Source organism: Schistocerca nitens, chromosome 2 (assembly GCF_023898315.1).
Source record: "Schistocerca nitens isolate TAMUIC-IGC-003100 chromosome 2, iqSchNite1.1, whole genome shotgun sequence".
NCBI classification, from domain to species: Eukaryota; Metazoa; Arthropoda; class Insecta; order Orthoptera; family Acrididae; genus Schistocerca; species Schistocerca nitens.
Window position 1 is genome coordinate 483,256,653 of NC_064615.1, and position 13,110 is coordinate 483,269,762.

Here is a 13,110-nt window from a genome sequence, read left to right on the forward strand (position 1 = left end):
TTCCTTCTCTGCTTCCTTTCCAAATTTCACAAAATTTTTCTGCTGAATCTATTAGAATAGACTAGACCCATGGATAAAGGATGTACGTGCAAGAATGATTTAATTTCAACTTCAGAGTCCCAATTTCTCACAATGTTGATCTCAGTGACTGCTAATTAGAAAAAAAAAATAATGCTGGAACTGGGTAAGTTATTTACTCCAAAGTATCACTTCTTCCAAGAGTTCTTTAAAACACTTTGTGGAATGGCTGGCTATTATGGAGTTAGAAAAAATTACCAAAATGCTGGAACATGGATTTGGTCCACAACACTCAATTGGAGTAGCACTGCTAGCAAAAGGCAGATACCCATGTTACACAGAGCCAAATTAATTGCGAATGTTTGGTACAGCAGTTCCCCTGCTGAGCGTAAAGTTGAAACCTGATAGTCAAGGAAGGCAGGATTCGGTTACAATTGTGGATTACAATTGTGGACGGGGCCATAATCAGTTACTATTGGTTGGCTTTTCTTTTAATCACACACAATTTATTTGAAATCAACAACAAATTAAAATAATGGCAATAATTTAAGAATTGTTTCACGGCTGAAGGCCTTAAATGCCAAGAATGGCAATTATTTAAAAAATTTAACAAACATACATAAAATACACCCCCCCCCCCCCCCCCACTTGAACCATAGACCTTGCCGTTGGTGGGGAGGATTGTGTGCCTCAGCAATACAGGTAGCCGTACCGTAGGTGCAACCACAACGGAGGGGTATCTGTTGAGAGGCCAGACAAACGTATGGTTCCTGAAGAGGGGCAGCAGCTTTTTTAGTTGTTGCAGGGACAACAGTCTGGATGATTGACTAATCTGGCCTTGTAACACTAACCAAAATGGCTTTGCTGTGCTGGTACTGCGAACGGCTGAAAGCAAGGGGAAACTATGGCTGTAATTTTTCCCGAGGGCATGCAGCTTCACTGTATGGATAAATGATGATAGCGTCCTCTTGGGTAAAATATTCCGGAGGTAAAACAGTCCCCCATTCGGATATCCAGGTGGGGACTACTCAGGAGGACGCCGTTATCAGGAGATAGAAAACTGGCGTTCTATGGATCGGAGCGTGGGAATGTCAGATCCCTTAATCGAGCAGGTAGATTAGAAAATTTAAAAAGGGAAATGGATAGGTTAAAGTTAGATATAGTGGGAATTAGCAGGTGAATACAGGGTTATACATACAAAATCAAACAGGGGTAATGCAGGTTTAATAATGAATAAAAAAATAAGAGTTCGGGTAAGCTACAACAAACAACATAGTGAACACATTATTGTGGTCAAGATAGACACGAAGCCCACGCCTACGACAGTAGTACAAGTCTATATGCCAACTAGCTCTGCAGATCACGAAGAAATTGAAGAAATGTATGATGAGATAAAAGAAATTATTCAGATAGTGAAAGGAGACGAAAATTTAATAGTCATGGGTGACTGCAATTCGATAGTAGGAAAGGAAAGAGAAGGAAACGTAGTAGGTGAATATGGATTGGGGGGGAAGAAATGAAAGAGGAAGCCGGCTGGTAGAATTTTTCACAGAGCACAACTTAATCGTAGCTAACACTTGGTTCAAGAATCATAAAAGGAGGTTGTATACATGGAAGAAGCCTGGAGATACTGACAAGTTTCAGATAGATTATATAATGGTAAGACAGAGATTTAGGAACCAGGTTTTAAATTGTAAGACATTTCCAGGGGCAGATGTGGACTCTGACCACAATCTATCAGTTATGAGCAGTAGATTAAAACAAGAAACTGCAAAAGGTGGGAATTTAAGGAGATGGGACCTGGATAAACTGACTAAACCAAAGGTTGTATAGAGTTTCAGGAAGAGCATAAGGGAACAGTTGACAAGAATGGGGGAAAGAAGTACAGTAGAAGAAGAATGGGTAGCTTTGAGGGATGAAGTAGTGAAGGCAGCAGAGGATCAAGTAGGTAAAAAGACGAGGGCTAGTAGAAATCCTTGGGTGACAGAGGAAATACTGAATTTTATTGATGAAAGGAGAAAATATAAAAAAGTAGTAAATGAAGCAGGCAAAAAGGAATACAAACATCTCAAAAATGAGATCGACAGGAAGTGCAAAATGGCTAAGTAGGCATGGCTAGAGGACAAATGTAAGGATGTAGAGGCTTATCTCATTAGGGATAAGATAGATACTGCCTACAGGAAAATTAAACAGACCTTTGGAGAAAAGAGAACCATTTGTATGAATGTCAAGAGCTCAGATGGAAATCCAGTTCTAAGCAAAGAAGGGAAAGCAGAAAGGTGGAAGGAGTATAAAGGGGGACTATACAAGGGCAATGTTATAGAAAGGGAAGAGGATGTAGATGAAGATGAAATGGGAGATATGATACTGCGTGAAGAATTTCATAGAGCACTGAAAGACCTAAATCGAAACAAGGCCCCAGGAGTAGACAACATTCCATTTGAACTACTGACAGCCTTGGGAGAGCCAGTCCTGATAAAACTCTACCATCTAGTGAGCAAAATGTATGAGAGAGGTGAAATACCCTCAGACTTTAAGAAGAACATAATAATTCCAATCCCAAAGAAAGCAGGCATTGACAGATGTGAAAATTACCGAACAATCAGTTTAATAAGTCACAGCTGCAAAATACTAATGCGAATTCTTTACAGACGAATGGAAAAACTGCTAGAAGCCGACCTCGGGGAAGATCAGTTTGGATTCCGTAGAAATACATGTGAAGCAATACTGACCCTACGACTTATCTTAGAAGCTAGATTAAGAAAAGGCAAACCTACGTTTCTAGCATTTGTAGACTTGGAGAAAGCTTTTGACAATGTTGACTGAAATACTCTCTTTCAAATTCTGAGGGTGGCATGGGTAAACTATAGGGAGCAAAAGGCTATTTACAATTTGTACAGAAACCAGATGGCAGTTATAAGAGATGAGGGACATGAAAGGGAAGCAGTGGTTGGTAAGGGAGTGAGACAGGGTTGTAGCCTCTCCTCGATGTTATTCAATCTGTATATTGAGCAAGCAGTAAAGGAAACAAAAGAAAAATTCGGAGTAGGTATTAAAATCCATGGAGAAGAAATAAAAACTTTAAGGTTCGCCGATGACATTGTAATTCTGTCAGAGACAGCAAAGGACTTGGAAGAGCAGTTGAACGGAATGGACAGTGTCTTGAAGGGAAGATAAGATGAACGTCAACAAAAGCAAAACAAGGATAATGGAATGTAGTCTAATTAAGTCGGGTGATTCTGACGGAATTAGATTAGGAAATGAGACACTTAAAGTAGTAAAGGAGTTTTGCTATTTGGGGAGCAAAATAACTGATGATGGTCGAAGTAGAGAGGATATAAAATATAGACTGGCAATGGCAAGGAAAGCGTTTCTGAAGAAGAGAAATTTGTTAACATCGGGTTAGATTTAAGTGTCAGGAAGTCGTTTCTGAAAGTATTTGTATGGAGTGTAGCCATGTATGGAAGTGAAACATGGACGATAAATAGTTTGGACAGGAAGAGAATAGAAGCTTTTGAAATGTGGTGGTACAGAAGAATGCTGAAGATTAAATGGGTAGATCACATAAATAATGAGGAGGTATTGAATAGGATTGGGAAGGAGTTTGTGGCACAACTTGACAAGAAGAAGGGATCGGTTGGTAGGACAAGTTCTGAGGCATGACAAAACTAGTGGATATGGTCCAGAAATAAAATTTCAGATTTTTAATACATATTATAAGTTCGTTTACATTGGAAAGAGCTTTTACTGAAAAAACTTAAGAAATCTCTAGCTGTCCAAATTTGATTTTTGTTTACTAATTTGCATGATCCTAGCAGTGTATCACTGAATTCATTCAAAGTCTGCTATCATGCCTACACTGGAGTGGAATTACTTCCATTAGCATCTTGTACACAATTTCCTCTGCAGATGCTCCACATTACCCAAATACCTCCCAACTAATAGAAGCCTTCAATTCACCTCCCCTTCCACATCCTACATGTTCTTTCCATTTCATAGGGCTGAACAGTATTACTTCTAGACATTGAAATTATTATTATTATTTCTTTACTTTCTCAGTTGTTAAGTCTGGTTAAAAATGGAAAGTGACGCGGACCTTGATCAACCGTCACTTTCTTTTAACTGTACGGTATGTGTTATATTGCATTTAGGAACTTTCGGGTAATTGAACATGTATCAATAATTACAGATTTCTGTAGTTGTATGTATATGTTTGGATGTAGCTGTATTGCATTGATGTACTGGTGGATCTTGTGTGGTATGACTCCTGTAGTTGATAGTATAATTGGTATAATGTCAACTTTATCCTGATGCCACATGTCCTTGACTTCCTCAGCCAGTTGGATGTATTTTTCAATTTTTTCTCCTGTTTTCTTTTGTATATTTGTTGTATTGGGTATGGATATTTCGATTAGTTGTGTTAATTTCTTCTTTTTATTGGTGAGTATGATGTCAGGTTTGTTATGTGGTGTTGTTTTATCTGTTATAATGGTCCTGTTCCAGTGTAATTTGCATTCATCATTCTCCAGTACATTTTGTGCTACATAATTGTATGTGGGAACGTGTTGTTTTATTAGTTTATGTTGTAAGGCAAGCTGTTGATGTATTATTTTTGCTACATTGTCATGTCTTCTGGGGTATTCTGTATTTGCTAGTATTGTTCATCCGCTTGTTATGTGATCTACTGTTTCTATTTGTTGTTTGCAAAGTCTGCATTTATCTGTTGTGGTATTGGGATCTTTAATAATATACTTGCTGTAATATCTGGTGTTTATTGTTTGATCCTGTATTGCAATCATGAATCCTTCCGTCTCACTGTATATATTGCCTTTTCTTAGCCATGTGTTGGATGCGTCTTGATCGATGTGTGGCTGTGTTAGATGATACGGGTGCTTGCCATGTAGTGTTTTCTTTTTCCAATTTACTTTCTTCATATCTGTTGATGTTATGTGATCTAAAGGGTTGTAGAAGTGGTTATGAAATTGCAGTGGTGTAGCCGATGTATTTATATGAGTGATTGCTTTGTGTATTTTACTAGTTTCTGCGCGTTCTAGAAAGAATTTTCTTAAATTGTCTACCTGTCCATAATGTAGGTTTTTTATGTCAATAAATCCCCTTCCTTTCTGCTTAATGTGAATCTTTCTGCTGCTGAATGTATGTGATGTATTCTATATTTGTGGCATTGTGATCGTGTAAGTGTATTGAGTGCTTCTAGGTCTGTGTTACTCCATTTCACTACTCCTAATAAGTAGGTCAATATTGGTATAGCGTAAGTATTTATAGCTTTTGTCTTGTTTCTTGCTGTCAATTCTGTTTTCAGTATTTTTGTTAGTCTTTATCTATATTTTTCTTTTAGTTCTTCTTTAATATTTGTATTATCTATTCTTATTTTTTGTCTGTATCCTAGATATTTATAGGCATCTGTTTTTTCCATTGTTTCTATGCAGTCGTTGTGGTTATCCAATATGTAATCTTCTTGTTTAGTGTGTTTTCCCTTGACTATGCTATTTTTCTTACATTCGTCTGTTCCAAAAGCCATATTTATATCATTGCTGAATACTTCTGTTATCTTTGGTAATTGATTGAGTTGTTGATTTGTTGCTGCCAGTAGTTTTAGATCATCCATGTATAGCAAATGTGTGATTTTGTGTTCCAGTAATATTGTATCCATAATCTGTATTATTTAGCATGTTGGATAGTGGGTTCAGAGCAAGGCAGAACCAGAAAGGACTTAATGAGTCTCCGTGGTATATTCCACGCTTAATCTGTATTGGCTGTGATGTGATGATATTTGAATTTATTTGGATATTAAGTGTGGTTTTCCAATTTTTCATTACTATGTTTAGGAACTGTATCAATTTAGGATCTACTTTGTATATTTCCAATATTTGTAGTAACCATGAGTGGGGTACACTATCAATAGCTTTTTGGTAATCAATGTATGCGTAGTGTAGCGACCTTTGTTTAGTTTTAGCTTGATATGTCACCTCTGCATCTATTATGAGTTGCTCTTTACATCCTCGTGCTCCTTTGCAACAGGCTTTTTGTTCTTCATTTATAATTTTGTTCTGTGTTGTATGTGTCAATAATTTCTGTGTAATGACTGAGGTTAATATTTTGTATATTGTTGGTAGGCATGTTATGGGGCGATATTTAGCTGGGTTTGCTGTGTCTGCTTGATCTTTAGGTTTCAGATAAGTTATTCCATGTGTAAGCGTATCAGGGAATGTGTATGGGTCTGCAATGTAACTGTTAAATAATTTAGTTAGATGTGAATTTGTTGAGGTGAACTTCTTTAGCCAGAAATTTCCTATTTTATCTTTTCCAGGGGCTTTCCAATTGTGAGTAGAATTAATTGCTTGGGTGACTTCATGTTGCAAAATTATCGCTTCAGGCATTTGTGGTATCAACTTGTATGTGTCTGTTTCTGCTTGTATCCACCGTGCATGCCTGTTATGTTGTACCGGGTTTGACCATATGTTGCTCCAGAAGTGTTCCATTTCTGTTATGTTTGGTGGATCTATTGTCTGGTAAAATTTCTTTTGGTTTGTGTTGAATGTTTGGTTTTGTTTCCTTCTATTTTCACTTTTTTTGTATTTTCTAAGTCGTTTGGCCAATGCTTGTAATTTCTGCTTCTTTTCATCTAATTGCTCTATCGCTTCTTGTTGTGAGATTTTACCTAACCTTTTTCGTTTTTTTCTGACATTTCATTTCTTATAAATTGTGTTAGCTGTCCGATGTCTTTTCTCAGTTTTTCTATTCTGATCTGTAGCCTGTGTTGCCATGCTGGTTTTGTGGGTTTCTTCTGTGTGTTGGTTGGTTCTGATCTCTGCCTAGTGTGTATATTTAGTGTAGTGAGTGCTCCTATATAAACCAGTAGTTGTAATTCTTCCATAGTTGTGTTTTCATTTATTTTGTTGTGTATGATTGTGTTGATAGTTTATATTGTTGTTTCAACTTGTGGGTTATTTGGCGGTCTATGCAAGAATGGTCTAATGACTGTATTTGTGTCTTTGTATTCTATATATGTCAGCTGAAATTTTTCTTCTATATCTAACATGTGTGTCTCTTCGTGTTCTAGTTGTGCTTGTTCTGGTGGCTGTCTTAAGATTTCATTTTCCTCTGATTGTTTAATTGATGCGTGTTGTTCTTTGTTTGTTTGCTCTGGGATGTTTGAGTACATTGCTGTATTTTCTTCTTCTTCTGATTGCACATTATTTTGTTCCAGTATTTGTTGTACTTGTTTGATGTTTTCTAATTCTGACTGGGGTATCCTGTTATTTTTTATTATTACACGGATCTGATCAGCTAGTCGTTGTTCTGTTAAAAATTTTAATTCTGGGTATCTGGTAATAAATGTTGTGTATACTTGTGATCTGTATCCAGTTGTGTTGGTTCCTAGGTTTGTTGCTTGTATTATTATTATTATTATTATTAACTTGATTTTCCACATTGGGCCACTTGAGTCATTCCATGTTCACCTTCTCTTTGAAGAGAAGACATTGAAATTATGTGACAGGATTCAGAAATTTACCATTGATCTTGTAACCAGGTAACATTGGGTTTTTTCTTTGTTACTGGATTATATTGCGTCCATCCACATTTAGAGAGAGTTGCCAGTTAGTACACAAAGTGGATATACTACAGCAGTTCCCTGTAGATAACAGCAAACTATATGAGAGAGATATCTGATAAACTGCCTATGTATATTGAGAACATTAGCAGTCCTATTGTGTGTACAAGGGGCACCCCAAATGTTATTTTGCATGTATTGTAATTCTGAATGATCTCTTCTGGGCAATATGTTAATGGCACATTAAAACTCATAAGTGCCACCATGTCACATCCAAATGGCAGATGCTTAATTCTTATGTAAAAGTTATTAACAAGAAGGTTTTGGACAGATACAAGCATGTGCCAAATTAAAGTCTGAATCTATGCCAATTTTGCAGTTGTCCAACACAAATGGAGCTAGGCAGGAGCATACACATAGATAATACTACCATTACCGCTCTACTGCCATTCCATATTCCACAAAGTCTCTCCTGCTAACCACACATAACTAGCTCCTCTACTAAATCTGTGGGAATAATGTAGCACAGTTTCATATCTCTAGAATTAATCACGCTATATGCACTGAAATGGATGAGTCTCTGAGCAGCCACCTATAATTGTGAGAAAGCTTACTTGCAACCAAAAGTTAGGCTGCAGCTCACTATTCCCTACTGTTGTCTAACTGCTTCAATTGCTGAATGAAGTGATGCAGTGGCCAAGACAACGGGCTTAAGTTTTCAAATCCTTGTCTGACCACTCTTCTAAAAATCATCTGTAGTTTTCTTAAATAATTTTCCACGGTACCAGGATGTTTCATTTAACTGGTTATCTCTTCTTTAATCTGATATCAACTGAAGACATGAACTCTGAAAATGAGTCTGTGATCATATTGTGGCACTTTATTTTAAAGGTCTGTCTTGATCAAACAAACTTTTACACTTCTCTAGTACTGCTTTCGGCTATTGCCATCTTCAGATCATAAAATATTCTTATGTAGGTATCAGTGTCAAATTATATATGTAGGTACATAGTAAGTGCTGATACAACACTCTGTCTCAAATGTAATGCATAAATATTAATGTTCCAGTGAGTGTGTGAAATGTGTCTTTCATAAAGCCTTGATATTTGTTGAAAACGGTTGTGGGAGCATGCAGCTTGCTAAACCAGGGACATCTTTTTTTTAAATTGTAGTTTTACTGTGGATTAAGTGTGTTACTTTTTATGTACAGATTTAACTTCAAATGTTATTTGATAATGTAACTGAGTGGTTTCATAACGGCACATTATTTATTTTACTGTGCCCTTGTTGTGCTCCATGAAATTTATAACATGTTTTAACAGATGCTGGAAGTATTTAAAATAAGCTATAATATTTCTTTTACAGGATTGATGATATTGTTTTGAATTTGGACTTGGCACCAACATTCCTTGACATAGCAGGTGTTGAGACACCATCACACATGGATGGAAGATCTTTTCTGAGGCTACTTCACAGAGGGTTAGTTGCTCGATATATTTATATATTATTACTAGTACCCAAACTGCATTAAGCTATACTTCAATGATTTGAGGAGGCTTACTATTATTGTACATCTCCCAAACATCAGACTATGTAAGAAAGATGTAACTTTACCCAAAAGCATTTATTATGAGGACAAGGGAAAAGTGTTTTGCCTGGCAGTGAAAAACTATGTTTTTTGTTTTTTGTTAAAATGCACTTACTTTTTATGTAGTACCTTGTTAGGTCAGTTCATGTTCCCAAGCTTTTTTCCCAATGAGAGGATTCCATACCAGAAATGAGATTCTTGAAGATCTGCAAAATACTTACTTGTAACTGCCATAACCTCTTCACTGGCCTCAAAACACTTTCAGGCACAAATTTTGTTGTTTATAAAAAAATGAAAGTCTAAGGTTGCCAAATCTGATGAATAGGTTGGATGTTGAAAGAATTTGTACCTCAGTTTTCCTGATGAAAAATCAACTTTGTGGACAATACCGTTGTGCTAATGCAAAATGTATTTTCTACAGTATTTTGTTTTTGGAACCTAAGCATATTCCATTTATTTTTTACCCGGGTTGTCCTGGAGACTTCCTTTTTTGTGTAAATGATGAATAAGTCAACTCACTTTTTCATTCACTTAAAAAACTGGCAAACATTTTTCTGGCAGTTGAAATCAACTTGACGTCGTTGTTTTGTTTCAGGTGTGAAATGTTGTCCTCACATCTCTGCCATAGTACCAGTTTTGCACTAAAAATAAGTGTGTTTCTTTATAAAATTGTTCAACAATAGCTGAGATATTTATTTTTTGAATCTGCACTGAATCAGTGTTCAATAGATACAGCATTCATCAAGCACAAAGTGTACTCATAGTTAATGTTTGATATAAAATTCGCTTTTCTAATATGCCCATGAAATTAGCTATTTCAGGGATGTTTAACGACTAATTGATCAATACACAATTGCATAGTTTCTCAAAATTTTCACTTGAGATTGCAGTTCTGGCATTATTTCATATGGATCATTTTCAAGAGATATACATTTGCACTCAAATACAGCTAACCATTCCTAGGCTGTTGAAAATCAAGGAGCAAATTCTTTGTAAAAAAATTGAGGAGCAAAGTCTTTATAATTTTCACAGGCTTTGTATGAATTTCCATTGGTGATGAACTGTCCAAAATAAAAACTTTTATGATAGTATGATATATCATTTTATCCAATTAAATGAAACACACACAACACAAGTGCTTCTTTTCCCCTTTAAAAAAAGTAAATAAAAATCAATGATACCAAAGATATATCTTTGCCAGGGCAAAAACTATTTATTTGGCCTCATATTTTATACGCACCTTCTTCACTGGGCTGTGAGTGACACTGTTGTTTTCCATTGTTGTTGTGGTCCTCCCTCCAAAGTATAGTTTGATGCAACTCCCCATGCTAACTATCCTGTGCAAGCCTCTTCATGTCTGCTTAACTACCGTACGTACATCCATTGAAACATGCTTGCTGTATTCATGCCCAGGTATCTCTCTACAAATCTCACAGTAAGATTCTTCTTAGCATGAACATATAGGATTTAAAAAAAATGTACAATGGTAATTTTCACTAATTGGTCAATGTTTAAAATACTCTCAGTCCTGAAGAACTGGTGTATCAAGACAAAGTAAATGTATGACAATGAATAAATTTAAAATAAAGATGCCATAATGTCTGTTTCTGAATGTAAGATAATACATCTAACAATGTACTACTGTACATAATAAACATCTAATGTAACCATGTATAACCATCTTTCTTTCAGACCAAAACACAGCAAGGCATCTGGTGCAAGAAGAAGATTTAAATGGCCAGACACATTCCTAATAGAAAGGTAAGTACATTTACATCGGCTACTTTGTATGTACACGTAGTGAAACAAATATGCAAAAAATGCGAATTTGTGTAATAAAATGAAATTTTTTCTGCAAACAGTAAGCTTCACACTTAACAGAAATCTTCTGTTAGCCATCTAGTCATAACAGGATCCTAACAGATCCAATTATATCTGAAGGGACCTCCTCACCTTCTTGTTTCTCATGTGCAACAGTTTATATCAGATTCTGATTGGTGTTAAGTGGCTGAGACTGATTATTAAGGCTTGAGCTTGTTTGTCTTCCTCTGTTTCATAACAACACATAAATATTACTGTCTCATTCTTAATTGTATGCCTTGTTGCATATATCTTCCGTTTCTCACATGTTTAGCTTTACCTTGGTGATGTTAATTCATACTAGAGCCCTTGATCACCTTTTTATTTAGGAGTGGGTCATGCATGTAGATATTCTTGAAGTTAAATTGAAGAGAACCCTTGGCCAAAAACTTCAATGCCTTGAATGTTTTACCTTGCCTTGCTGATGTTAATTCATGCTAGAGCCTGTGATCACCTTCTCATTTAGGACTGAATCATACATATAGATATTCTTGAAGTTAAATTGGAGAACACCCTTAGCCAAAAACTGTTTTGTTGGTAACAAAACGGGGATCTTAAGCCAAAAATTCAGAAATGTTCCATAATAGGTGATATGAATTGAATTGCATGAAAGTACAGCTATAGAAATGTCAAGGAAAACAAAATGTTTAACAGTCTAGAACAAGTAATACTGCAGCCATGCTGTAACTTTCTAAATGTTATAAGAAAATTACTACATTTCATATTAATTGTTGACTACAGCAGCAGTTTACATGCATTGTTCTAAATCTACAAAAGGCATGTCTCCCTGGACAACTAAAATTAGCATTAAATTTCATCTTATTCTACATGATGCGGCCCTGCTTAAGTGATGAGATTGACATTCTAGAGCACAGCTCTTTAATAAGCACATAAAAAATGTTAATAGTTTTGACCGTTACACTAATTTGTAATTGCTCGAATGTTCATTGGTTGGCTCATAAACAGAGTTTCCAATTGTCAAGTAAAGCACGTGCAAGTAAAAAAAATGTATATACTGCTGCTATATAACGTTGGTAGCTGTGGAGTACCTCAGAGGTTCAGCCTCCAGAATCAGAAGGGATTTTCTTATTCTGGGTGCCTTTTCAAAATGTATACAGTGTCTCAAATGTAACTGTTTTATGTAGATGACCCTGATAAGAACACACAGAGTGTCATGAGATGTTGGCATTGTTATTGATAGAGAGAAAGAAAAGGAAGAGGGTATAATAAGCTGCTAGTACTTAGTACACTCCCCCCTGTGGGTCCGGGGTATGAATAGACCCGAGGTATTCCTGCCTGTCATAAGAGGCGACTAAAAGGAGTCTCATACATTTTGGCCTATAGGTGATGGTCCCCTGTAGGGTTTGATCTCCATTCTTCAAAATTTTCCCAAAGAGTGAGCCAATGGGGGAAGAGCGCCTTATGTGGTGCATTGTGTCCATCATGCATTTAGCCCACTTTCTCATTGTCACATTGCAGTCCCGCTCATTCTCCATCTCTTGGGTGAGGACACCTTCCTGGGTTCATTTTCCACCATGCGCTATGCAGTGTCGCTTTCTGTGCCGATGGTGACCATGGACTTCTTTGCACCTCATATCCAGCAAAGTAGCCAGTCTGTTGTGGTGGGGCCACCATGTACCCTGCTGGTTGCAGCCCCCTGACCACACAGGGATCACTTTGCTGATGCCTGTGTCATTAACTCCCCACATATGCCAAGGGGTAAATGCCCATCCCCCTGTGGCATCGGGCCTCCCAGCAAAGACCATCCTGCCAGGTGGCCTTTGCTGTGGCTGGGTGTCGCCCGTGTGGAGAACCCCTGGTCGGAGGGGGTGGCATCAGGGCGGATGACACGTGATGAAGCATAGTACATCATCTCTTGCTGGTGGTCAAGCACCAGCAGTCCCTAAGCATTCACAGGCTCAATTCAATGCACAGAAGTACGACCCCAAACTGTTCGCCTCCCTTGCCACACCATGGGAGGAACGCCAATCTAAGGATGGCAGCGAATATTTTCTCCCTGGTACCTAGTATGTACACGAGCTGATAGGGAATCCTTTGTGTCCATGAAGCC

The 13,110-nt window shown here is 37.1% G+C and overlaps 1 protein-coding gene across 2 annotated transcripts in view; it reads left to right on the forward strand.

Moving 5' to 3' along the window:
* Nucleotides 1-13,110, forward strand: part of LOC126236416 (extracellular sulfatase SULF-1 homolog) — a 799,264-nt gene that overhangs the window by 681,176 nt on the left and 104,978 nt on the right. For both annotated transcript variants that reach the window (XM_049945711.1, XM_049945712.1), the window contains exons 9-10: nt 8,957-9,070; nt 10,872-10,940. In XM_049945711.1, coding sequence (XP_049801668.1) covers nt 8,957-9,070; nt 10,872-10,940 — 183 coding nt within the window. The remainder of the gene's footprint in view (nt 1-8,956; nt 9,071-10,871; nt 10,941-13,110) is intronic.